Genomic DNA, 26,084 nt, shown 5'->3' on the forward strand with positions numbered 1-26,084 from the left:
CTGTTCATTTCTGAGACCCTGAAAGAATGGACAAATCTGCAATCAACAACTCAAACACCTTTTTCTCACACAGAACTTTGGACAGAAGCGGGAAATAAAGCATCTGTTAATTTCTGAGACCCTGATAGAATGGACAAATCTGCAATCAACAAGTATTGTTGTGCCTCTTTAAAAGTTGTACCTGTTCAGAACGGGGTCTTCTATTAGAATAAAACAGAAGGCCAGTGTCATCTTAAAGACTAGTGATATTTATTGAAGCATAATAATTATAATTATCAAATGGCAGTCTGTGTAGTATATTTATTTTTTTATGTATTTATTCCATTTGTATCCCGCCCTCCCGTGAACAGGCTCAGGGTGGCTCACATTGGTCGGTACAAAGTACCATAAAATCCACATAAAAACATTTAAAACATTTTTTAAAAATCAGGTAATCATAAAGTTCTAGTAATAATAAGTGCTGGTATAGCCAGGGGATCCAAAGAATCTCTGGCAGCCAGACGTTCTAGCTCTTTTAGCGTTATGCAACACTAGGTGGTGAGCTGGACTTGTTTTCAAGGCGAGAGACGTTTCAGAGGTGCGCTTTGCCCTTGCCGGCCTCTGCGTCACGCCCCTGGTCTTCCTTGGAGGTCGCCCATCCAGACACTAGCCAGGGCCGACCCTGCTTAGCTTCCGAGATCCGATGAGATCAGGCTAGCCTCCTGGGCCATCCAGGACAGAGCTTATTGAAGCACAAGCTTTTGTGAGTCACAGCTCACCTCATCATATACATGGAGTGTTGATCTTTGACAGTTATTTAAACTGAGAGTTACAAGCAACAAGATGGATGGATTATGGGAGATGGTGCAAAGAGAAGCCAGTTTGAAACAATAGCCCAAAGAGAAATTAGTCCCTGCGGAGTGGGCGATGACCACTCCTAACTGTAGAAGATGGGCAGAGTTGAGTAAATACAAAATTCAGTTAAGAAGAAGAAGAGTCTACCCAGAGGAGTCTCAGAGCGGCTTACAAACTCCTTTCCCTTCCCCTTCCCCACAACAGACACCCTGGGAGGTAGGTGGGGCTGAGAGAGCTCTTTCCAGAACTGTCCTTGAGAGAACAGCTCTGACAGAACTATGGCTTGCCTAAGGCCATCTGTGTGGCGAAACGGGGCCCCGCCCTCAGCCCTGGGAGACTGAGCAGCCATTCTGTGGCTCACAAGCCCGTTTTTGCCGGCCCACCCTGCCTGGTGGGGCTATTTCCCTTCGTTACACGCTGCCACTACTCACTGGATTTACACTGCCTTCCTGGAGGGACAGTGAGACCCCTCTGGCTGATTCCTCACCCTTGGGACGTTAGTACCACAATCTTTGGGCATCCCCTGGAGAGTTGGCAATGCCTCCAATTTGGGCCCATTTGGTTCCCTGGGGTCCCTTTTGTTTCTGGTAATGTGCTGAGCAGGGAGGACTAAGTGATCAAGGCACACCAGGTCTTAGAATTCCAAAAAGAAGATTTATTTTAATTATTTACAAGTTAAGCGCAGAAAATAAACACAAGCACATTGACACACCCTCACTATCTCTGGAGGTTGTAGAGAAACCCCAGCTCTCCACCGGACTGGTCACTGGTCTTGTTGCCCCCCCCCCTGGCTGTCCACCATGGTGTATGGTGGCCGGGATGCCCTGGAGTTTGAGGCAACAGGAGCCCCCACCTGTCCGCTCCCTTGAAGCTGCTGTCCACGCTGAGCCAAAGGCTGAAGACTGACCCCCCCCCCGGGCCAAAGCCTTTATCTCCCTGGCTCTGCCCCTGGAGTGTGTCTATATTTTGCCGTCTTTTCCCTAACGCTTCCGGGAACTGTAGGCAGGGAGGTATGGCAGCTCCATTGTTCCCTATGGAGTACCTCCCCCCTCCTAAGGACTACAAGGCTGGCATCCATTTCAAAATACACTGCTGCCTCTGCCTGGCAGCCATTTCGTCACACCATCCATCAGATGCAAGTGGAGGAGTGGGGATTCAAACCCGGTTCTCCCAGATTAAGAGTTCGCTTGCTTAACCACTACACCAAACTGAAGTATGAAACATAAGAAGCAGAACTAATTAACCCCTATAAAGGGTGGCTCATGCTGAGACATCTTTTGAAATTAGTCTTCTGTTGGCTACATCTTGTGTGCAGTAAAATAAACCAGATTCTAGGTTGGTTTTATTTGTCACATTTGGTATAGGAAGTTGTTAAAGCAGTGGTTTTGAAAAACAAGCTTTACAAAATGGGCAAGATTTTCATGGTATCAAGCATAAAAGTTTTTGAGTCAGTCTTGATTTAGTTGTGAGGCTGGCAATGTAAAAGTAATTTCCCTCATGATTCTGCACAAGCTCAGGGTCTCATTGAGACCATGCTGCACCTGTGCAAAGCAGCTACGTGTGCCCTTGCAGCACAGACATGCTAAGCAATGATCCTTCTAAGCTCCACAATGTTGTGAGCAAAAATTCTGCCTCATGACCTTTTTATCCATCCTCCACCAGAGTTTCTCCTTCTACTCCCAAAAGCAGTCCAATTGCCTCTTTTACCTTGCGTTTGCTTCTCACATATCTACAGAAGTTTTTCTTATTGTAGCGAGCCCCCTGGCCAGACCCAACTCATACTGAGCTTTGGTTTCTCTGATGGCTGATCTGCAGTACCTAGCAACTCTCGTATACTCCTCTTTAGGGGTCTGGCCTTCCCTCCATTTCCTTTTTCTCCCTTAGCTTATTCTGAAGCTCTCGGTTCATCCACATCAGTTTCTTCGAGCCCTTACCATGTTTCTGTCTTGCTGGAATAGTGAGGGCTTAAGCTTGCAAAAGCTCATGTTTGAGAATGGCCCACTGTAATGATCCCATGTTTTGATGTGTGTGTTCCTTTAAATGTTTAGTTTGACTGCAGTAATATGAGAAGAGTGATAGAGGATGTAATGTATCCATCTCCGACCGCATGCAAGGCTTGGTCTCCACACGGTCATGCGAAGCGACCAAGCTTCGCTCCCAGGAACAATAGGCCAAGTGGATCCTAGCCCACACCAATCGGTGGGCTAGGCTCCCGGCCGAATGCCTATGGAACTCTCGGCCACTGTAAATACCTATCACTGGTGTAGTGGTGTGTTTGGTGTTGTCAGCTAAGCTGCCATGAGTGTGGTGTGTGTTTCTAATTGCTTTGCATTCCTTCCCATGCGCTTAATTGCTTCAAAGCTGTAACGCTTATCTGTCAAGGTTACTGGAGAGGTTGGTGGTGTCTAGGGTTCGTGGGAGCTTCTTTCGTTCCCAGCTTTGCCGCCGTTAGAAACTACGCCAAAACCCCGCGCGCAGGAGTCCACCCCATTGGGTGTTACTGGGGGGAGGGCGCATACGAATGCCCTATATCCTATTATGCACACAGGTAACCCGCCATTCCTAACAGTGTTCATGTTACTGCATCTATGGCTTTTCAATAAAAGTAAAACCTTCCTGGAAGCGTGTACTTCATTGTCTTGCTGTGGATCCTGACATTCTGTTAGGAATCCTTCATTCCATATCTCAGCACCTCTCTCAACCCGAGATGAGTGATGGAGAGGGGAAACCACTTCCCATGGAACCGAATGAAGGGGACAAGGACACCCCCAAGACCACGGCATCAGTACTGGTGACTTCGACGATGACGGCCATCGGTGCGGTGGGGGGGACTCTCCGGAAGTCCTCATCGATGCACCTGTTCCTGACACCCCAGGGTCCGAGGCAAAGGACCGGGCAGGGATACAGGGCAAGCTCAAGTTGGAGCCAATTCAAACCAGACTCAATGGCAGAGAATTACTTCCTGATGGGGGGCCCCCTCGAGAGACAGTTTGTTTGACAGGGGCCTCTCCATGGCAGCGGGGTTGCCCCCATTCGAGGCGCCTTTTGAACCCATCTCTAGTGCATGGGTGACGGAGCGATCGAAGACCCGGAGTGGCCGGGTGTCTTGGTATGTGGGGCTCCACAATGCCCACGGCCCAGAACTTACCAACTTGGACGCTTTTATGTGGGTGTTGCGAGTCCACTTTGAGGATCGAAATGCGGGCCCAAGAGCACGAGCATTCTTGCGCACCCTAAAGCAAGGGCGCAGATCGGTGCGGGACTATTCGGCTTAATTCAAATTGCATGCGGCTAAAGTGCAAAATTGGCCAGACAACGTGTTTGCTGAGCTGTACCAAGTGGGGTTGAACCCTGAGATCCAGGAGACGGTCCTGAGATCGGTTGACCTGATCTCCTTCCCCGCTTGGATGCAGGAGGCGGAAAGTGCAGAAAACCACTTGCAAACCCTACGTTTGGATATAGCAGTGGCTGGGGGACGGTCGGCCCCTCAAGCTCCAAAAGCCAAGCCACCGAGGCAGCCGGATGCAACGCGGGAGCATGCATGCGACAAGGTTTATGCCTGAGGTGTGGGGAACGGGGCCACTTCACGGCCGACTGCGGAGGACAAGGACACTGGGAAAAACCCGAAGGAGCGAAGTTGCGCCCATCCACCCCTGCAAAGAAGCCAACTGGGAAGCCGAAATTTGCTAAAGCCCTACAGGCTACTTCTGAGGACGACGGAGAGGAATTGAGTGGAGAGGACCTCGAGCTGGTGAGAAACAGTTTGGTCCTGCTGTAGACGGCGCAGAGCAGCAAGGCCCGCATCTGGAGGCGCCAAACGTGATGAGCAATTACCCCTCCCTCTTTTTCGTGACTGTCTTGTTGATTAACCCGGCTCTTGGAACCCACCTCCGAGCGAGAGCTCTCATTGACTCGGGGTGCGGGAGATACTTGATCAACCCCTCGTTGGTTACGGGACTAGAGCCTGGGGTAGTAAAGTTAAAAGAACCCCTGATCTTCACACAAATGGATGGGTCTACCATGAGAGACCCGTGTGAGTACGAAATGGTACCATTGAAGATGGGGGTGGGAGATCACTGGGAAGCCCGAACCTTTGTGATCACTTTGACGGCACGATTTCCCCTCATATTGGGGGCCCATGGCTTCACGGGCACGCTTCCAGGAAGGTTTTACTTTTATTGAAAAGCCATTGATGCAGTAACATGAACACTGTTAGGAATGGCGGGTTACCTGTGTGCATAATAGGATATAGGGCATTCGTATGCGCCCTCCCCCCTGTAACACCCAATGGGATGGACTGCCTTTTGGCGTAGTTTCTAACGGCCATGAAGCTGGGAATGAAAGAAGCTCCCACGAACCCTAGATACCACCAACCTCTCCAGTAACCTTGACAGATAAGCTGTGGATCCTGACAGGCGTGTGGGTTGTGTGCCTTTATAAACCGGCCTGCAAGCCGGTAACTTTGTCTTGTTCTACACTGGAAATAAAGTAAAAAAAATACAAAATAAAACTGCCAAGGCAGAAAAACTAATAAAATGTCATCATATATAAAACTGTTTTCAGCTGCTTTCTAAAGACTGAGAGGCGTATTCTCTCACAGATCGCTTCCCCTGCTTCAGGGTGCACAGGAACACTCTCGCTTTGGGCCCGGCATTCTGATCCTCGAACTGGGCATGCAACGCCCACATAAAAGCATCCAAATTCACCAGCTCCGGGCCCCATGCGTTGTGCAGCCCCACGTACCAAGCTGCGGCCACTCCTCGCAGATGGGCTGCCACCATGTCTACGCAGCTGCTGTCATCCAGGAACAGGTGTCCTGACCTTTCCACGAATTTCATCACTCGAACCACAAAATATGACAGCCCTTCTGGATCCCCATCAAACGTGGCTTCGATCAGGTCTTTCGGCCGGTGATGCAAGGGACCTCTCGGGCTGACCGACCAGGGCTCTGGCACCGGCTCCTCACCCTGTCCTGGCACCGGCACCTCCGCTGGTCGTGGCGGGGGTGGGGGAGGCAGTGGTGCTGGGGGATTCACCAGCGCCGCCGGTTGGGCGTCCTGCTCAGCCCTTCTGGCTTGGACCACCAACTGCGGGATCACCTGGATGACTTCTTCCAACTCCCGTTGCAGTTGGCACCTTTCCCGGTCTGCCACCTCGAGCCTACGAGTCAATTCTTTGTCCGGGGACATGCAACCACTCCTCGCCTTGGTCCGGTCCATCACCCAGGCTCACAGCGGTGGCTCCAGCCCCCCCCCCGAATGCTGGGTAACCTACTGCGGAGGAAAATCCTAGGTCGAGCCAGCTGTCCCTCCCAGGCCCCTGGGTGAGCATATATGTCTCTGCCGTGGAATCCGGGTTAAAATGATCCCACCCCGAGCTCGGCCGGTGCCCATGTAGGGGTGGGTGTCACAGCCTGGAGGGGGTGAAGAACAAATGGGTCGAGGTCGTCTTTGGTACGGTCCCCTTGCCCTTCAGGGGAACCGTCGCTGGCGGTGTAGTGGTCACCGGTACATCCGACTGGGTCATAGGAGTTTCAGCTCCCTTCGAGGGGATAAGGCCCTCGTCCTCGCCTGGAACCAGGTGCTCCTCTCCGTCGCTCATCTCGGGGGTGAGAGAGGTGTGTAGATAGAGAATGAATGATTCTTAACAGAATGTCAGGTTCCACAGCCAACAACGGAGTACACGCTTATCAGAAAGGTTATACTTTATTGCAGAGCTATAGATGCATTAACAAAGGCACTGTTAAGAATGGCGTCGCCCCTACAAGCATAATGGGATATAGGGCATTCGTATGCACCCCCCCTTCCATAAGCCAATTAGCCAGGCTCCCACATGCGGGAGAAGGGTCCCCAGGCCATTAGAGGCCGCAGCAGGGAACCGAAAGCACTCCCACAGTTCCAGGCATCCCAGACACTACACCAGCAACCTGCAAGGTCGTTGATAAGCAAGCAGTACAGAAGCAAAAGTAAAGAAGCAGCATCTGGCCCACAGAGGAAGAGAATTAATCCCCCCCATCATGGCAGCATAGCTGACACTGGGCTCCATTCAATGGCAGATGGGTCACCTAACTGGTAAGATAGCCAACTGGTAAGACATTTGGAAGGAGAGGGTCAATTATGTGGCCAAGGATATGGAAAACTCAAGGGATGCTATGAATCTAAAGCAGGAGAGAGATCCCCTTGGCCATATTATAAATGGGTATCTGTTTGGACTGAAACCATCTTGAACAGATATTTTAATTCCTTTGCTTTCTTGTCAATGCTAAAATATTGTGAAAGAGGCATTATGTTCTACTCTATGAGCAATTTATTTTAGACTGTGTGCCATGAGGGATCTTTCTGTGCAGGGTGTTGAACCCTGGTACTTGTGGAGCTAAATGTTATGTTAGGGGTTGGTTATGGCAGAGACACCATTTAGGAAGGTGGCGGGGGGGAGAGAGACATACGGTCCTGTTTTGCACTATTTCTCAAGAGCACATGTATCTTATTTTATTTATTTTATTTTATTGGATTTCTATCCCGCCCTCCCTGCGAATGGGCTCATATCTTGGTGTTATGAGGTATAAATGAGAAAAACAACTAATGCTTTTTAATGATCAGTTTAATCTTAAATATACCTCAGGCCATTGAATTTGGCTGCAAATCTTACCTGTTGTGCCTCAAATTTTTCACTCTGCCTAAGGAACCCTGGTTATGAAAGTGAAAGGGTAGGTCTATTCTTTGAGGTCAAGGGCTGGTGTTATAATAAGCATGTAATATGTCTCAAGGAGGATATGGAAGCCCTGGTGCTTCAATGCCTGCTTGGAAGGCTGGTTCTCTGGCAGGACTCCACAATACAATGGGAACCCACGAGCATACAGTTTTCTAGATATCGACTGTAGCACAGCTTGCACGCAGCCCTGTCCCCGGTACGGAGGGAAGGTATAGCCATGTGCCATGCAAGCAAATGGATCACTAAGGCTCCAGGAGACCAGCTGCCCTTCTTTGTTCATGAGGCAGGCATTAGGGAAGTAACGGATCAGGCTCTCGAGGTAACACAAACTTCTATTGTTGCCTCCAAAGTCCCAGACTTCATTGAGTATGGCTGCATGAGATGGGTTGAGGATACCAAAGTGGAGTAAGTCACTTTTCATCCTGAAACATAAGAGCAGGCAAAGGGTTGTAGCTGAGGAAACTGAAGGGTTTAAACAAAAAATTAAATTATAAATCTAACTCCCAAACATAAATAAATAATATAACTAGGGATGGGCACAAACTGGGAAAATGCCACCTTATGAACCAGTTCAGTTTGTAGCCTGGTAGAATGCCCTCCCCCCAGAATGCAAGACACACCAAACACTCAGGGGATCTCCACCTGACTCTCCTCTACCCACCCTCCAAATTTGGTGAGGATTGAAATTATGGGGTCCGAGTTACAGCCACCCAAAGAAGGTGCCCCAGGAGTTTTTATGGCATAGGGTCTTAGAACAGAGTCCATGTATCCAGATACCCCATGGTGACAGTGCTATGCCTGAGACAATGGGGTTTCCTGGGTTGCCGTGTTTGTGTATTTTGGGTAGAAGATAAACGGTACCTGGTCTAGGTTCCTGTGGTGTGTTTGAAAGGATTTGTTCCTGAATGTGCAGGGGTAATCTTATATATATAGTTCTCCTAACACGTTGGCCATTTCCAGCTCTCCCATTAGCTGTGCTGTGTGCATCAGCCATCGGCCGATCAACCACCACTCAAGAGTAGTCGTGTGCCATTGGCTGGGTGCTGGGTTCTCTCCTCTTCCCCTCCCACTGCTGCCTCAGCCACTGTTCCCTGTCAGAATAACTGCCAAAATGGCTGTTGCTCCTGACAAAGACATTTCTCCTGCTTGGCTCCTGTGGGACTAACTTTTTTCTCAATGGCTGTTGCTAGGCAACCAAGCTTGGTTCTGTCAGTAAAACGGCAAAGCCAGGAGACCCTTTCCAAGCCTTTGTGGGGAACTCATTGGGGCCAGTCCTGACTAGGATTGCCAGTTCCAGGTTGGGAAATCCAGGGAATTGCTGGAGAGAGAACAGGTCTACCCACCCCTTTCCACTATATTGATAAACCTGGCATCTGGAGAACAGGTCTACCCACCCCAGTCCACTATATTTGTAGACCTGTCCTTGGACCATCGCCCTGTGCTGACCCTCAGAAAACATACCAGCTCTTAAGGGGGGAAAAATCTTGCAGTCTACTTCAGGGTTTTTTAGTGAATTATGAGAACCAGCATTACAGGTCAAGTATAACGGAGAAACAATCACTGTCAGAACGCTGCCTAACCTAACAAACAGGAAGTTGCTTAAATGTTATCAACCTGCCCAAACAACTTATTTATTCAAATATTTATATCCCACTTTCCCTTGTGACTCAAGGCAGCTTACAAATCATACTGAAAAGCATAATAGGGCTGTACAAAAAAAAATCATTTTTTCTGACTCAATTATAGCTTATGGGGACTAGGGATGTGCATTTGGTTCATCCGAACTGAACGGCCCATTCGGACCTCTTTCGGGCTGCTGCAGGCCGATTCAGATTCTCTGATCTGAATCGGCTTCCCGCCGAATTGCCGCTGAATTTCGGCCCCATTATAGCCTTTGGGCCATTGAAGTCAATGGCAAAAACATAGGGTATATTCTGGGGGCTGGACTTTTCCCCCCACCATAGAGAACAATGGAGGGGATAGAGGCAACCTGTTTGAGGGCCCGTAGAATTGGACCCCCTGGTTCAATGCTCTTGAAACTTGGTTGATATCTTGGGGAGAGGCTCCAGCAGCTACCCTGTGGGTTTGGAGCCTCTCCCTCAAACCCCCTCCCCTCCAGCCCCCAGAATATACCCTATGTTTTCACCATTGACTTCAATGGCCCATAGGATATAATGGGGCTGAAATTGACATTCGGCTGGCAGAAAGACTCCTGAATCAACTCATACTGACGAAACTGACATGCGGGAGTCTTACTGCCAGCTGAAATTGATTCTGCTTGATTGTTGTGCGCCAGTGCCCCCTAGCACAGCTTAGAGGGAACTGTGGTTGCATTGTATCTTGGAGGCAGGCTCTAGAGCCTGGCTCTGCCTGGTAGTAAAAGGAATTAACCTTCAGGTTGCTGTTTACTTTGGAATGGTCATCATTTGTTCATTCAGTTTTTATGGAGGATCTAAATGCCATTGTTGGCAATATGTTGCATTCCAGTGCCTTCTGTGTTTTCTTCTCATCTTTTTTTCACACCAATTTTGTGGTGATCGTTGTTTCTTAAAATGTCATTGTAGCACTATCCTGTCCAGCCTAAGCAGGCAAGGCATTAAGTTTTCTCTGAGCTACTGTCCCTATGGTGGCTCAAGTGGTTAAGACGCTGAACTGCAGGCTGTGGAAGGTCAGTAGTTCAGCAGTTTGAGACCAGGGTGCCGCATGATGGAGTGAGCTCCCATCTCTAGTTCCAGCTCCTGCCAACCCAGCAGTTCGAAAGCAAGAAATTGCAAGTAGATAAATAGGTACCACTTCGGTGGGAAGGTAACAGCGTTCCGTGCGCCTTGGTGTTTAGTCATGCCGGCCACATGACCACGGAAACGTCTTCGGACAGCGCTGGCTCTCTAGCTTTGAAACGGAGATGAGCACCACAACCCTAGAGTCGGACTCGACTGGCTTTCGAGCAAGGGAACCTTTACCTTTTACTGTCCCTATACATTTTGCTTCCTTTTTCTTGTCCAATCCCTTATCTGTTTAATTATTTCTGGAATACTCAACGTAGCCCCATAATTCCTGAGCAGTTCTTATTCTGTGGACTGGGAGAATAATCAGTTTACTTATGTCTCTTTGCAGACAAAGGAATCCCTTTTCTTTTAACTTTCAGGATCATATCTTCATAATTCCACAACTGAGATAATAAAATGACTTCAACCCATTCATACCAGGGAAATGGCGAAAGGAATAAACCTTTCCTTATGGTTCCCCCACTGAGGCTGCCTTTTGCTGCAGAAATGTATGTCTGGGAATTAGGGTTGCCAATTAGCAGGCATGTGATTCCATGTCCTCTACGACATGCCTAGGAGATGCTTAGCTGCCATGTCCTCCAGGGGGGGAACTGATCTCTGTAGTCTGGAGATCAGTTGTAATTCTGGGAGGACTCCAGGCATCACCTGGAGGATGGCAACCCTTCTGAGAATCCAAGGAGGAAGGGTATAAGAACAATATATACCATAAAGTTCTGATTATACAAGTACAAATGGGGACTCACAAGAAACTTGCGGAGATGGTGAACCCCTTCCCCCTTTTTGCTTCCTTCCCTCTTCCTCTTTCTCTATCAGTCTTCCCCCCCTTTCTACCCAGTTTTCTGCTGGGTTGGAGCCCCTTCACCAGGCTGAATGTCCCACCCAGGGGTCCTCCCTTTATCAGCCTGAGCCTTATAATCCACTTTAGCTTTTTCCAAAGTCTTTTGGATGATGGGCCGATGTGCCTTCAGCTCCTGCCACCAGGTATGAAGGTCCCCTGGAGTGGGGGTCCGGAGTCCCTGCCGTGGGGAGAGGGGCTCCTCCATACCCATACACTGCCTTGAAGGGGGACAGCCCAGTGGGTGAATGGATGGGATTGTTATAACTGTATTCCACATATGGCAACAGCTCAGCCCAATTATCTTGTTGATAGAAAAGCATCTGAGGAATTGTTCAACCACTTGATTGACCCGCTTGGTTTGGCCGTCAGTCTCTGGGTGGTAGGCACTACTGAGACCCTTTCAATGCCCAGTGCCTGCATGAGTTCCCTCCAAAATTTGGCAATGAACTGAGTTCCACGGTCTTAGTTGGCACAGAATGCAGTTTCACTATATGGAGCATGAACATTTTGGCCAGGGCTTTGGCAATAGGTAGTTGCTTAAAAGGGACAAAATGTGCTTGCTTTGAAAACAAGTCCACCACCACCCAAATCACTGTTTTCCCTTTGCTAGGAGGCAGGTCCATAATAAAATCCATGGAAATCACCTCCCAGGGCTGGCTAGGCATCTCCAGTTGCCGGAGTAACCCCGGTGGCTTCCCAGGGCGTCTTTTACTCATTAGACAGGTTTGGCATGACCCTATGTACTGCGAAATATTAGCCTGCATATGAGGCCACCAAAACTGGCATTGCAAGGAAGAGTTCCGGTTCCGGGTTTGACGAGGACGGTCGTGCGGCAGAGCTCTCTCCGCAACTATCGCCTTTCCTAATACTTTCCAGGCATTTACAACGCCTACCCCCCTCCCGGAGAGAGGGGGACAGCAGGGGACTTGAGTTAAAACAGAAGAGGGGAGCAAAACCTCCTGTTTCTTAACTTTTCTCAAAGTGGGAAGTACGGAGGACGCTGACCGGGCGCGGAAGCCAAGCCTAGCTGAACCATTTGGAGGACAAGCAAACAGAACTCTTGAAGCATTAATTCCAACATACCAAGCTAAGTATATTCTTAGTTTAAAATTCAGTTAAAATAGTAAGCAAGCAAGATTGGAGTAACATAGGGGGGGGAAGAAACTCGTTGGCAAAGTAGCAAGCGGTAAAAAGAAGCGGCTACTTGATTGTAGACTTAAATGAATTATACTTGGAATAGATTTTGGTGAGTTTCGGCTCTAAAGTGAAGGAGCAAGTAACTGCCTTGTTTTTCTTTCTTTTCTTTACTTTCCGGGTGTCTCGATGTCGGTGACGGCCCCTTTAATTGGAGTGGAGCAGAGCGGAGCAGAGCGGAGCAGAGCGGAGATGAGGCGGTTGAGCTGAGCACGGGGGTCAGGAGCGGCTGAGAGACTTGGACTGCAGAATCATCGCGGTGACATCATACAGGGCAACGCAGATAGAGAAAGACCAAGAGGCAAGCTAAAAGACGGCGGAGGGAGACCTCTACAGGCAAGAGAGAAGAATAACAGGAAATTTTGACCTGCAGACAAGCCGGCAGCGAGAATAGCGGGGAAGAGGAAGATTTGGAAGCATTTAAAGGGACAGATAATTAATGATAACAGATTTTTGCAGAGTGTGACAGAACTTAAGTGAAACTTATAAGTGGTGAAAGTAAGAAGAACTTGTTAGTGGAATAGATTAAATATAAAGAGAAAATAAATAAGTAAATAGTCTCTTAAGGGGAAAATACCCAAAAATAATAAAAATACCAAAAGTAGAAATAAAAGTTAATAAAAGAAAGTGGGTTCAGATAAAAGATATATATGGCATCTGGATCTGTGAGTAACAGGAAAAGTTCAATACCTTCTCCAGGGCAGGCAGGAATAGCAACATACTTAAAAATGCGTGTGGGGCAGATGAATATAAAGGAACTCAAAAGTTTAATCATAGAATGTGTCGGGCAGGCTATGCCAACACTTATGAGGAAAGAAATAGAACCAATACAACAGAAGATGGAAGAGATATCAACTCAAATCAAAACCAAAACTGATGAAATTAAAAAGCAAATAAATGAAAATAGGATAGAAATCTCAAAAATAGCTATAAATACTCGCAACTTGCAAGGAAAAACAGAAGATATGGAACAAGAGATAATGAATTTGAAGGGAAAAAATGAAAAGATGGAAGACACGTTGATTTTCTTAGAAATGGACAGAGCCAATTTGATAGTAAGATGTCAAAACATACCAAAACTGGCATTGCAACAGGTGAAGATTTTTCAAGTAGCCAAAATGATCGGCTAGTTTTGATTAATGCCCAAAATGCATCACATCCCTGCGGAGGGTGGTTGGCACAGTCTGCCACCCCAATACCAGCAGCCGTTAGGTCCTTGTTGGACTGTAGGATCAGTAGCTATTTCGGTTCTATCTGTCTTGAAAAACGCCTCCTTGAATTTGGCGGCCCACGGCTCATCCCACTCACCAGCTCCTGCCTTCGTCTGACTGTGGGTTAAAACCGCCCCTCCCAGTTGGGAAGGCGTGAACATAGAGTCTACCACCTCCTCCCCCTGGCTGGTGTGTTGCGGGAGGCAGGACAAAGCATCTGCTAGGGAGTTCACCTTTCCAGGGAAGTGCTGGAGAGTGAAGCAGAACTTTGAGGAAAAACTCCGCCTACCGGAGCTACTTTGCATTGAGGTTGCGGGGAGTGCACAGTGCCTCCATGTTCTTATGATCAGTCCACACCTCAAATGGGACTCGTGCCCCCTCTAACCAGTGTCTCCAGGTAGTTAATTCCCAATTCCGTTCAGTGGTGTTAAACCTTTTTGACACATGCGCCAGAGCCTCTCATATGAAGCCTCTCATATGCTCCCTCCTGCAGGATGGCCCCCCATATCACATCTGAGGCATCGACCTGTACAATATTTTTTTTGTTTTCATCCGGATGACTTAAAATCGGCTCAGACGTGAACAGTGCCTTTAGTTTCTCAAACGCTTCCTGACATTCAGCAGTCCACTCTAAATGGGCTACTTAGTACTCTCCTGTCCCTTCCCTTTAGTTTTTAGCAAGTCAGTGAGAGGCAGGCTCACTTGAACAAAGTTCGAGATGAACACCCTATAGAAATTGGCAAATCCTAAGAAGGATTGGAGCTGGCGCTGGGTCCAGGGAGCCTCCCACCCCAGCACATCCGCCACCTTGTGGGGGTCTATCTCCAGTCCCCTGGGGGAGATGTGGTAGCCTAGGAAGTCTACTTCCATTTGGTGAAACTTGCACTTAAACAGTTTGGCAAACAGTTTGTGTTCATAAAGGGTCTGCAAGACTTCCCGCACCAGTTTCACATGCGTCTCCTTATCTTGTGAATATAATAAGAGATCATTTAGATAAAGTAGGGCCACCTTGAAAAGGTGCTTGTGCAACACTTCATTTATTAAGTTCATGAATACCACCGGGGCTCACTGTAGACCGAACGGTATTACTAGGTCTTCGAACTGGCCCAACAGAGTATTGAATGCAGTCTTGGCCTCGTCCCCCTCCCTGATGTGCACTCAAAAGTATGCGTCCCTTAAATCCAACTTAATGAAGATCTTCTTTTTAGCAGCCTCCGCCAGGAGGTCTTTGATCAAAGACAGGGGGTAAGTGTTTGTGGTGGACACTGCATTCAAGCCCCAGTAGTCTGTGCACAGCAGTACACCCCCAGCTTTCTTCTTCCAGAAAAGGCAGGACTAATGAAACCCCGAGCCAATTTTTTCCAATAAACTTCCTTAACTCCTGGGCAACTTGTGCCCCGGTAGAATCTTGATGGCACAGTCCATATTACGGGGGGGGGGGGGGGGGGCCGTCTGCTTCTTCCTCCTTGAACACCATGGCCAAATCTCTATATTCTACTAGGATGGAGTCTAATTCCTCCTTAGCCAAACAGGCATGGACCAAGACGTTCAGAGGTGCCTCCCCCCACTTGGGTAGCCAAGCATGAGTGCTACATCCAGGAGCCACAAGGATGACAGTTCCTTCACTCCACTGGATGTAAGGGTCATGGGCTCTGAGCCAGAGACTCCCTAGCACCATTGAAAACCAAGCCACGGGATTCACAACAAACGCTTGGGTTTCCCAATGAGTCCCCGTGCCCATAATAAGAGGCACAGTTTTGGTAGTTACAAGGCTCACACATGGTTGAGCCATCCATCTGAGTAAAAATTAGGGGTTCGGGTAATCGTTGCACTGGGATCCCCAACCCCATCACTATAGAAGGACTAATCAAGTCTCTACCACACCCCGAATCTATAAGTGCTTCTCTGCACACCAGGGTCCCCATCTCTGGGTTGAGCATGGACACGGTCACAAAAAACAAAGGGGGGTGGCTGCTCACCGATGGAGGTACAGACTGCTCTCAGACTTGCTGCTTTGTGCCTTTTACAGCATGTCCTGGCCTCTTCCCACCGGCTGAGAGTTTTTGTCTCCGCTGGAGGATGTGGCTCCAGATTGCGTGCCAAGTTGCAGGGCCCGTGGCAGCTTCAGGCATAGACTTTTATTCGCAGGTGTCTTGGATCCCTTCCACTCAGGAGTCATGGGAGCTGGTGGCATGACCACCGCTGGACAGAAGGCAGTGTAGTCCGCTGGTTGAGCACAGGCTCCTTTGGCTTGGGATGGGGGGGTCTCTAGTATCACTCCTGGGGTCTTCGGGTGCACTTTAGGAGCTGTCATCTTAATCAGTTCCCTGCTTCCCTCACCCAGGCCGCCAGGGATATTGGGTTCACATTACGCAGGATTCCAAGATTTGATGGTTCAGGTCCAATCGATAATGCTCCACCAGCACAGGCTCGGGCCATCCTTGGATCTTAGCTGCATGCATCTTAAACTCGTTGGAGTACTCACACACCGACCGATTCCCTTGCTTCATGGGATCCTCATACTGCCTCCGCAGGGCCCACATAAACGCTTGCACCTCTCAGAGCTCGGGCCCGTGCAGTTTGTGCAGACTCATGTACCAGTCTGCTGTGCACTCCCACAGCCACGACATGATATACTCTACCCGGTGGTCATCAGATGGGAACAGGTGGCCCCAGTCGTGGGGGGATTTTCGCACCTGCAGCAGGAAAAACGTGAGCTTGTCGGGGTTGGCGTCAAAGCTGGCATTCAGTAGCTCCTTAGGGCAGTCCAACCTGGGAGCTGGGGGTCCATCTGGAGCCCCCAGCATGGGGCCCGGTGGCCCAGTCTGGACACCAGGTCCTCCTGGCACTGGCACCAATGCCAGTGGCGCTTGTTGCATGGGAAGAGCCTGTTGCATGGGAAGAGCCTGTTGCACTGGTGGAGCTACTGGTGTTCCTGGTTGCTGCAGATGCAGCTCATGTTGAACCGTGATGGCGACCAGTCCAGCATCATCTCATGCATTTCGTGCCACATGTCCTCCTGTTGGGCTATCAGCTGGCATCTCACCCTTTCCAGCTGATCTTTGGCTGCACTACCGTACTTTCCAGGATCATATCCACTCTCATAGTAGGAAAGGTAGTCATAGTGGCTGGCTTCCCCTGGCCAGAGGGCAGTAATCCACGACTCTCGGGTGTCCATGGGAAAGCAGTGCCATGTGTACGGATCCTGCCAGGGCTTTTCATACCTGAGCCCCCTACTTGCACCAGTTATGAAAGGGATAGAAGGACAAGTCCTTTTATGGATCAAAAACTGGCTAATTCATAGAAAACAGAGAGTGAGTATAAATGGGCAATTTTCTCAGTGGAGGGTGGTAAGCAGTGGGGTACCGCAGGGATCAGTACTTGGTCCACTGCTTTTTAACTTATTCATTAATGATTTGGAGATGGGAGTAAGCAGTGAAGTGGCTAAATTTGCGGATGATACAAAGTTGTTCAGGGTGGTGAAAACCAGTGAGGATTGTGAGGCACTCCAAAGGGATCTGTCAAGGATGGGCGAGTGGGCGTCAACATGGCAAATGGGGTTCAATGTGGCCAAGTGCAAGGTGATGCACATTGGAGCCAAAAATCCCAAATATAAATACACATTGATGGGGTCTGAACTGGCAGAGACTGATCAAGAGAGAGATCTTGGAGTTGTAGTAGATAACTCACTGAAAATGTCGAGACAGTGTGTGACTGCAATAAAGAAGGCCAATGCTATGCTGGGGATTATTAGGAAGGGTATTGAAAACAGATCAGCCAATATCATAATGCCCCTATATAAATCAATGGTGAGACCTCATTTGGAATACTGTGTGCAGTTCTGGTCACCACACCTTAAAAAGGATATTATAGCTTTGGAAAAAGTGCAGAAAAGGGCAACTCGAATGATAAAAGGGTTGGAACACTTTCCCTATGAGGAAAGGTTAAAGCGCTTAGGGCTCTTTAGCTTGGAGAAAAGACGACTGAGGGGTGACATGATCGAGGTTTATAAGATTATGCATGGGAAAGAGCAGGTAGAGAAAGAGGTACTTTTCTCCCTTTCTCACAATACAAGAACTCGTGGGCACTCCATGAAACTGCAGAGCAGTCGGGTTAGAACGGATAAAAGGAAGTACTTCTTCACCCAAAGAGTGATTAACACATGGAATTCACTGCCACAGGAAGTGGTGGAGGCTACAAGCATGGACGGCTTCAAAAGGGAATTAGATAAGCATATGGAGCAGAGGTCCATCAGTGGCTATTAGCCACAAGGTATGGATGGGGCTCTGGGGCAAGTGATGCTCTGTCTTCTTGGTGCTTGGGGGGGTCAACAGTGGGAGGGCTTCTAATGTCCTGGCCCCACTGGTGGACCTCCTGATGGCACTGGTATTTCTGGCCACTGTGTGACACAGAGTGTTGGACTGGATGGGCCTTTGGCCTGATCCAACATTGGCGTCTCTTATGTTCTTATGTTCTTATGACTCCTCCATTGTGGTAAGGACCTCTCCCAGGATGGTAGTAGGAACACCCCCGCCTTCCTCATTGATCATGTTGAGGTACGGGGTCAGGGATTATACTAGCTCTAACACTCTGTCAGAGTCCCACAGCAATCAGTCTCAACAACATTTCTTCAAAAGGGTCAAGTTTATTGAGTACAGTAAAGAGTACATACAAAGACGGGAGAGGGAGAAGATATACTGCATTCAAAGTGGGGTCCCCTGATGGAGCCGAGCCAATCAGAGATGTGAATGGGTTGTGCCTAAACTAACGGGTTCACATTCCCGCTACATCCTGAACCTTGGCCAGGTCCATTTCTAACGCCAGAGAGCACGCTCAGGCATTCTTATGCAACTTCAAAAAAGGAAAGCAGTCGGTTCGAGCATACATGGAGGAGTTCAAGCACCAGGGTGCAAAGATCCGGGGTTGGCCCGATGAAGTGCTGGCTGAGCAATACCGCCTGGGTCTACACCCCGAGGTCAGAGAGACGTTCCTTCACAACGTGCATCCAGTGTCCCTAAACACGCGGATATGTGAGGCTGCAGATGTGGAAAACCGCTTGAGAACCATCAAGATAGATAACGCAACCACTGTAGGGAAGACCATCTTGTCATCGCCAAAACCCAAGACCCCTCAACTGAAGAAGGAGGGGGTGCGAGACTAGCGAATGAAGCAAGGGCTATGCCTGAAATGTGGCTTGGCAGGCCACTTAGCAGCCTCCTGCCCGGGAGTTGGAACCCAGGGAGCCGCGAAGAAGGCACCGGAGAAGAGACGAGCAGACACCCCAATGAAGAAGATCATGTCCCCACCAAAGAGCCAAAAGGCCCTGCAAGCCAGTGTCCCGGAGGAAGATCCAGATTAGTCAAGCAAAGAGGAGGATCAGCCAGTGGGAAATGAGCAGGGCCTGCAATGAGCGGCGCAGAACAGAAGGTCCCAAACCCCGAGGTGCCAAAAACAGTGAGCAGATACCCCTCCCTCTTTTTTGTGACTGTGACTATCCAGAACCCAGAGCTGGGTACCCACGTAAGAGGACGGGGTCTGATAGACTCGGGATGCGACCGAGACTTAATCAACCCCTCGCTTGTAATGGGGTTGGGGGCAAAAATTATCCAGCTGCCTGATCCCATTGTGTTTCCCCATATGGATGGGTCAGCTATGAAGGACCCTTGTAAGTATGAGACTGCCTTTACGAATGGGAACGGGAGCACTTTGGGAGCATAGAACTTTTGTAATCACCTCAGCTGCCCATTTCCCTATGGTGCTAGGTAGCCCGTGGCTCTACGATCATGATCCTTATATTTTGTGGGATGAGGGGGTGGTTAAATTCATTTCCCCTAAATGCCAGATGCATGTTTGGGAGGAACCGTGGCCCCCCCTCCTGACGAACCAATACGGGCTTGCTTGGCTAAGGAGGAGCTGAACTCCATTCCGTTGGAGTACCAGGACCTTGAAACAGATATTTGAGGAGGAGGAGGATGAATTGCCCCCTCACAGACACTCAGACTGTGCTATCGAATTAATCCCAGACAAGAAATTACCTAAAGGTAAACTTTATGCGATGAGTCCTTGGGAAAAGGAGGAATTGCATAAATTCACTGACAAAAACTTGGCGCGTGGGTTCATCCCCCCAGCGTCCTCCCGTTTTGCGGCTCCGGTCTTATTCCAGAAAAAAAAAGGATGGTGGGTTGAGGTTGTGCACGGACTACAGGAGTTTGAATGCTGTTTCTACCACCAATGCATACCCCCTGCCTCTCATGAAGGATCTCCTAGCCGAAGTGGCTAAGGTGAAAATCTTCTCCAAACTCAACCTCAGGGATACTTACTTCTGTGTCCACATAAAAGCAGGGGATGAGTATAAGACTGCTTTTAACACTCCATTGGGGCAGTTCAAGTATCGGGTGATGCTGTTCAGGCTCCAAGGGGCCCTGGGGTCTTCATGAACCTCATCAATGAAGTGTTGCACAAGCACCTGTTTAATGGAGTTATTGTTTACCTGGATGATATTTTGATTTATTCCCGGATAAACCTTCTCATGTCAAACTGGTGCGGGAGGTCCTGCACACGTTGCACAAGCACAAACTGTTTGCTAAACTGTCAAAGTGTGAGTTTCAGTGCTCTGAAATAGACTTCCTTGGTTACCACATTTCCCCCAGGGGTTTGGAAATGGACCCGGCCAAGGTTCGGGTTGTAGTGGGGTGGGAATCTCCTTGAACCGGAGGCAACTCCAAGCATTCCTCAGATTTGTCAATTTCTACCAGTCCCTTCTCGCAAACTTTGCTCAGGTGAGCTTACCACTCATGGATTTATTGAGGACCAAGGGAAAGGGTCCGGATTGCACCTGCCCTGGGGCTAAATTGAACTGGAGTAACGAATGTCAGGAGTTGGAATATAGTCCACCTGGTGCTCTACATCAGGAAACAGGTGGCCCCAGGTCACAACGAGGTTCTGGACGCAAAAAATGGCAGTTTCTCGGGGGTCCCATCGAAGGTAGCATCCAGGGGCTCCGTAGGTCAATGCACTTCCCGGCCGGGTTGTGCAGGCACCACATTCCCTGGAGGTCCCCGGGGAGGGTTTCTTACTGGGGTGGGCTGGACGCGCAACAGCTGTTGTGCCGGCACCTGGTGCTGTACTTCCCTCTGCACTGCCGCCGCTACCATCTCTGGTAGTTTTTTTTAAAGAATTCTTGATCATCTGCATCATCTTGTCATAGCCCCATTGGAGTAGGTACAATCGGATACCTATGAATTCCTCGGGGTCCTCGGCCCCTCCCGTGGCTCCCTCTCCCTCTCCCTCCAGTTCATAGTCCACAGTCCGGGGAGGCTGATCATAATATGGCTTGCCCTACGCGGACCAGCGGGTGAAGGAAGAGTTCAGGTCTCATGCGAGTCCACACTGAATCAGCCCCAGCGTGGGCCCCGTAACCTGGTGGTCACTCTGGCCTTCTCCCCTCCGAAAGGTTCCAGGAGAAGTTCTGCTCTGGCCATTTCCGCATCCCGTGGTTCGGTCTCGGTTTCAGGGTTCATATCCCCGTAGAGGATTTGGCTTGCCTCCTCGAGGGTGATCTCCTTGCTGTCGCTCATCTCAGCATGAGAGATTCAGGTCGAGTGATGAAAGATTCCTGACACTTTGTCAGGCTCCTCAGTCAGGTCACACCACACAGGGCTTCATAAGAAGATAACTGTTTATTAGTGGTTCCAGTACTAAAGAACACATGTACAGATTGTGTCAGGAATAGCTGTCAGTATAAGGGCCTCTGACTTATAGTGAAATCAAAACACCCCCCTGTGAGGGTAAGCCAATGGTTATAGTTCACGTGCATGGGCACAAGCAAGCGGGCAAGCGGGCAAAGCGTAAAAGCTGTTAACATTCCCAGCCGAGTAAAGCACAGCTGGAGACTGCAAGGTCAAGCATGAGATAGCGCACAGAAGCTGGACAGTGAAGAGCTGAGAATGAAGAAGGAGGTTCACCCCTCCACATTCCAGATCTATGACAGGGCTACCTAACAATGCCTCCTTAACTATTTATGTATTTATTTATTGAATTCAATTTATACCCCACCCTCCCTGCAATGCGGGCTCAGGGCGGCTTACATAGGGGCAAACGCCAATATAAAACATAATTAAAACCATTTAAAATCCAACAGTACAAAACATTCATAATGAGTTACTGACTAAAGTGCTCTAGGTGTTCTACATGAAATTTCAGAGATGGCATATTTGAACTGTTCAGCATCATCTGCTCCAGGGAAGCATTGATGTTCCCTCATCCAGGGCCAGGTGAAGATGGAATAATGTTGATGGTAGTGGCGGCTTCTACTCATACGCCTGGTGGAAGAGCTCCGTCTTACAGGCCCTGCGGAACTGCACAAGGTCCCGCAGGGCCCGGATCTCCTCCGGGAGCTCGTTCCACCAGATAGGAGCCGCCACCGAGAAAGCCCTGGCCCTGGTAGCAGCCAGCCTGACCTCTTTGGGACCTGGCACTGCCAGGAGATGTTGGGTCCCGGACCGAAGTGCTCGCAGGGGAACATATGAGGAAAGGCGGTCCCTTAGGTAAGCTGGACCCAGACCATGTAGGGCTTTAAAGGTAAGAACCAGCACTTTGAAACGAATCCGGTAGAGGCCCAAGTCACAAATATTGCCAGACTGGCATTTTTCCACCTACGCCAAGCACTGCAATTAGCCCCTTTCCTGTTGCATCCTGACATAGCCACAGTAATCCATGCGATGGTCACCTCCAGACTAGACTACTGTAACTTGCTCTATGCTGGCCTTCCCTTGAGTCTGACCCGGAAGCTCCAGCTGATCCAGAATGCAGCGGCACGAGTCCTGACGGGAACGCCACAGATGGCACATATATAACCTGTGCTGCGCCAGCTACACTGGCTTCCAGTGGAGTACCAAGTCAGATTTAAGGTGTTGCTATTGACCTTTAAGGCCTTGAGTGGTCTGAGACCGGCATATCTTCGGGACCGTCTCCTCTGGTGTGTCCCTGGGAGAACATTACGCTCTGCTGAGAGTAATCTGCTGGTGATCCCTGGCCCCAAAGACATCCAGCTGTCCTCGACCAGAGCCGGGGCCTTTTTGGCCCTGGCTCCAATCTGGTGGAACTCTCTGCCAACTCCCATCAGGGCCCTGCAGGGTTGCCAACCTCCAGATAGAAATGGGAGATCTCCTGTTATTGCAATTCCGCAGGGCCTGTAAGGCAGGGATGTTCTGCCAGACTTTTGGTTGAGGACAGCAACCGTTTCCATCATAGCTGGCACCCTCCTCTTTTCTTCCATCTTGCCCACTTTGATATTCTCCTTAACCTGCCCATGAGATGGAAGAACAGTCCCGAGTAGGTTTCTGATCAAATTAAAAATGCCATCGGAAGACTGTCAAACTTTAGGATGTACTGATTGTTGATTTTAAACTGTATTTTTGTATATTAATTTATTGTAAATTGCCCAGAACCCTGTATACTCAGGGATGGGGCAATTCAGAAATATTATTATTACTATTATTACTATTATTACTATTATTATTACTATTATTATTATTACTATTATTATTATTACTATTATTATTAATAATAGTAATAATAGTAATAGTAATAACAACAGCAGCAGCAGCAACAACCCCCAATGTTTGGGTTTTTTTCTTTTCAGATTTTTCTGCAAACTGAGAGGGTCATCCACATTTGCAGAAAAGCCTGTGTAAGGTGAATGTGCACCCTATCTGCAGATTTAGATATCTGCACATAGGGGACACTTGGGAATTAGCTATATAGAGTAGCAATTTCCACAAAGAAAGTTCAGTGTGGCAATTGAATTTAGGGCTGTTGAGGCAAAAGGTATAAATATTACAATTGGTGCAATGCTCAACCAGAATGCTCAGTTGATGGATGTGACACTACAGGGTGGCTTACATTAGGCCTTCTGAACAGCTGAGGTTTTATTAATATGGAAGCCTTTGTTATCTTCCATGTGTGCTTTGACACATATAGGGATACAAGGGAGCAGCAGACATACTTCTGGCTTATCATCATCATCATAATCAATCACCAACCAAATTTATATCTCGCTCCCTCCCCTCTGAATGGGACTCGGGGCAGCACAAATGATAGAATCCAGCCGCAGGGTTGCTAGATAACTCTTAATCAGCCCCAGAGCTCCAGAAACTCCTGGAGGAAAAAATGTCCAGATGACGGTCCCAATGAGCATCAAGGAGGGAACACAGTTACTGACCGGCTCTGAAAGGAGGCAGGTGGGCCTGGATGTAGACATGTCTGGTAGAGGTATGGTTCCAGGTGGACATGTCTTGCTTCTGCAATATCCCTGGCTACTTCATACATCCCATCTTGGATGCCTGCATGGAGCAAGAATGTTATGAAAGAGCAACACGAGTGGGGCAGTAGTGAGGCATTACGTTTTCTGAGTCATGAGTATCTCATATTCTAATAGCCAAGCTGGCCAAATCTTTGGATACTTAAATCCAGTAACTGGAGCTGTGAACAGGCAAGACAGTTCTCTCTACAAACCTGAAGAGGACCCCAGGTTTTTCTGCAATCTAAAAAAACCATTGGTGGTTTTAAAAATCTGAAAATAATAAAAAGAATGCCTATAGCTTTAAGCAATGGCCTCTCTCAGTGGCTGTTGCTAAGCAACCATGCAAGTGGGCCTGGACCAGTGGCCAGCACCACACAATTGGGTCACAGTTTTCCTAGGCAGAGGCTGTGGGGATGAGGGGGGGAGGGAAAGCTGAAGAGAAAGGGGCAGATAAAGGTAGGTTTGCTGTTGAGTAGGAAGGGTTGCCAGCTTAAGGTTAGGAATTACCTGGAGATTCGGGGACTGGACCATGGGGAGGGTGGGATTTGAGTTGGGGAGGGACATCTGAAGGGTATAATGCCAATAGATTCCACCCACTAAAGCAGCCATTTCCTCCAGGTGGGGGCTAGAGATCATCCGGAATTATAACTGCTCTCCAGATGACAGATCAGTGCCCCTGGAGAAAATGGCTGCTTTGGAATGTGGACACTATGGCATGACACCTTCTGAGGTCACTTCTCTCTAGGGTTGCCAAACTCCAGATAGAAATGGGAGATCTCCTGTTATTGCAATTAATCTCCAGACAACCAAGATCAGTTCCCTCAGAGAAAATGGCTGCTTTAGAGGGTGTACTCTATGTCATTATATTCTGCTGAGGTCCTTCCTGTCCCCAAACCCTGCCTTCTCCACGCTTCACCCCTAAAATCTCCAGGTACTTCCCAAATCAGACCTGGCAACCCTACTTCCTTCCCCAAATCTCATCCTCCCAAGGCTCCACCCCCAAATCTCCAAGAATTTCCCAACCTGGTGCTGGCTGTCAGACTCCTGAGTCAATCAGTTCTCAACAGCAGTCATTCAGAAGAAGTACAGTTTATTGAGATCTTTATGGCATTCAGGTATCTTAACTGTTTTGTGTTAGAACTGAGGGTAAAGCACGCAAAGCAATTAGAATCATAGAATCATAGAATATTAGCGTTGGAAGGGACTTTGCAGGTCATCTAGTCCAACCCCTGCACTCTTCAGGAGCATAGCCGAAAGATAGCCCTACAACATACCGAAAGAGGGTCGTCCAGCCTCCGCTTGAAAACGTCCAGCGAAGGAGCCTCCACCACCTCTCGAGGTGGTCTGTTCCACTGCTCAACCACTCTTACAGTTAGGACGTTTCTCCTGATATTTAGCCAGTAATGACTCCCTGGTAGTCTCCGCCCATTAGACCTAGTCTTCCACTCATTAGATCTAGTCTTGCAATCAGGAGCAAGAGAAAATAGATCCGCTCCAGCTTCTACATGACAGCCCTTCAGATACTTGAAGACTGCAATCATGTCCCCTCTAAGCCTTCTCTTTCCCAGGCTAAACATACCCAACTCTTTCAGCCTTTCCTCATGAGACTTGGATTCCAACCCTCTCACCATCCTGGTTGCCCTCTTCTGGACACGCTCGAGCTTGTCAACATCCTTCCTAAAATGTGGTGCCCAAAACTGGAAATAGTACTCCAGGTGAGGCCTGACCATAACAGAATAGAGCGGAACTACCACCTCCCTTGATCTGGACACAATGCTTCTGTTAATGCATCCTAAAATTGCATTAGCTTTCTTCACAGCCACATCGCACTGCAGGCTCATGTTTAGTTTGTGATCAACCAGAACAACTAGATACCTTTCACATGTGCAGCTGTCAAGCCAAGCCCCTCCCATTCTATATCTATGCCTTTGATTTTTTGTACCTAAGTGTAGGACTTTGCATTTATCTCTATTGAAATTCATTTTATTCATCTCAGCCCACTGTTCCAGCCTATCTAGATAATTTTGAATCCTGACTCTGTCTTCTTCAGAATTAGCAATCCCACCCAGTTTCGTATAATCAGCCAATTTGATAAGCATTCCCTCTATGTCTTCCTCCAGGTCATTTATAAAAACATTGAACAACACCGGGCCTAGGACCGAGTCCTGTGGCACTCCACCCGAGACTTCCCTCCACGTAGACGCAGA

The 26,084-nt window shown here is 48.7% G+C and overlaps 1 protein-coding gene across 1 annotated transcript in view; it reads right to left on the bottom strand.

The window, feature by feature from the left end:
- Nucleotides 1-7,546: 7,546 nt before the first annotated feature.
- LOC107116818 (glycine N-acyltransferase-like protein 3) overlaps nucleotides 7,547-26,084 on the bottom strand; it is a 58,378-nt gene continuing 39,840 nt past the window's right edge. Inside the window, exons 4-5 of the mRNA XM_015418822.1 lie at nucleotides 23,797-23,917; nucleotides 7,547-7,967 (exon numbers count right to left, since the gene is read on the bottom strand). Coding sequence (XP_015274308.1) covers nucleotides 7,547-7,967; nucleotides 23,797-23,917 — 542 coding nt within the window. The remainder of the gene's footprint in view (nucleotides 7,968-23,796; nucleotides 23,918-26,084) is intronic.

Source organism: Gekko japonicus, unplaced genomic scaffold, assembly GCF_001447785.1.
Source record: "Gekko japonicus isolate JY-2015 unplaced genomic scaffold, Gekko_japonicus_V1.1 scaffold1466, whole genome shotgun sequence".
NCBI lineage: Eukaryota > Metazoa > Chordata > Lepidosauria > Squamata > Gekkonidae > Gekko > Gekko japonicus.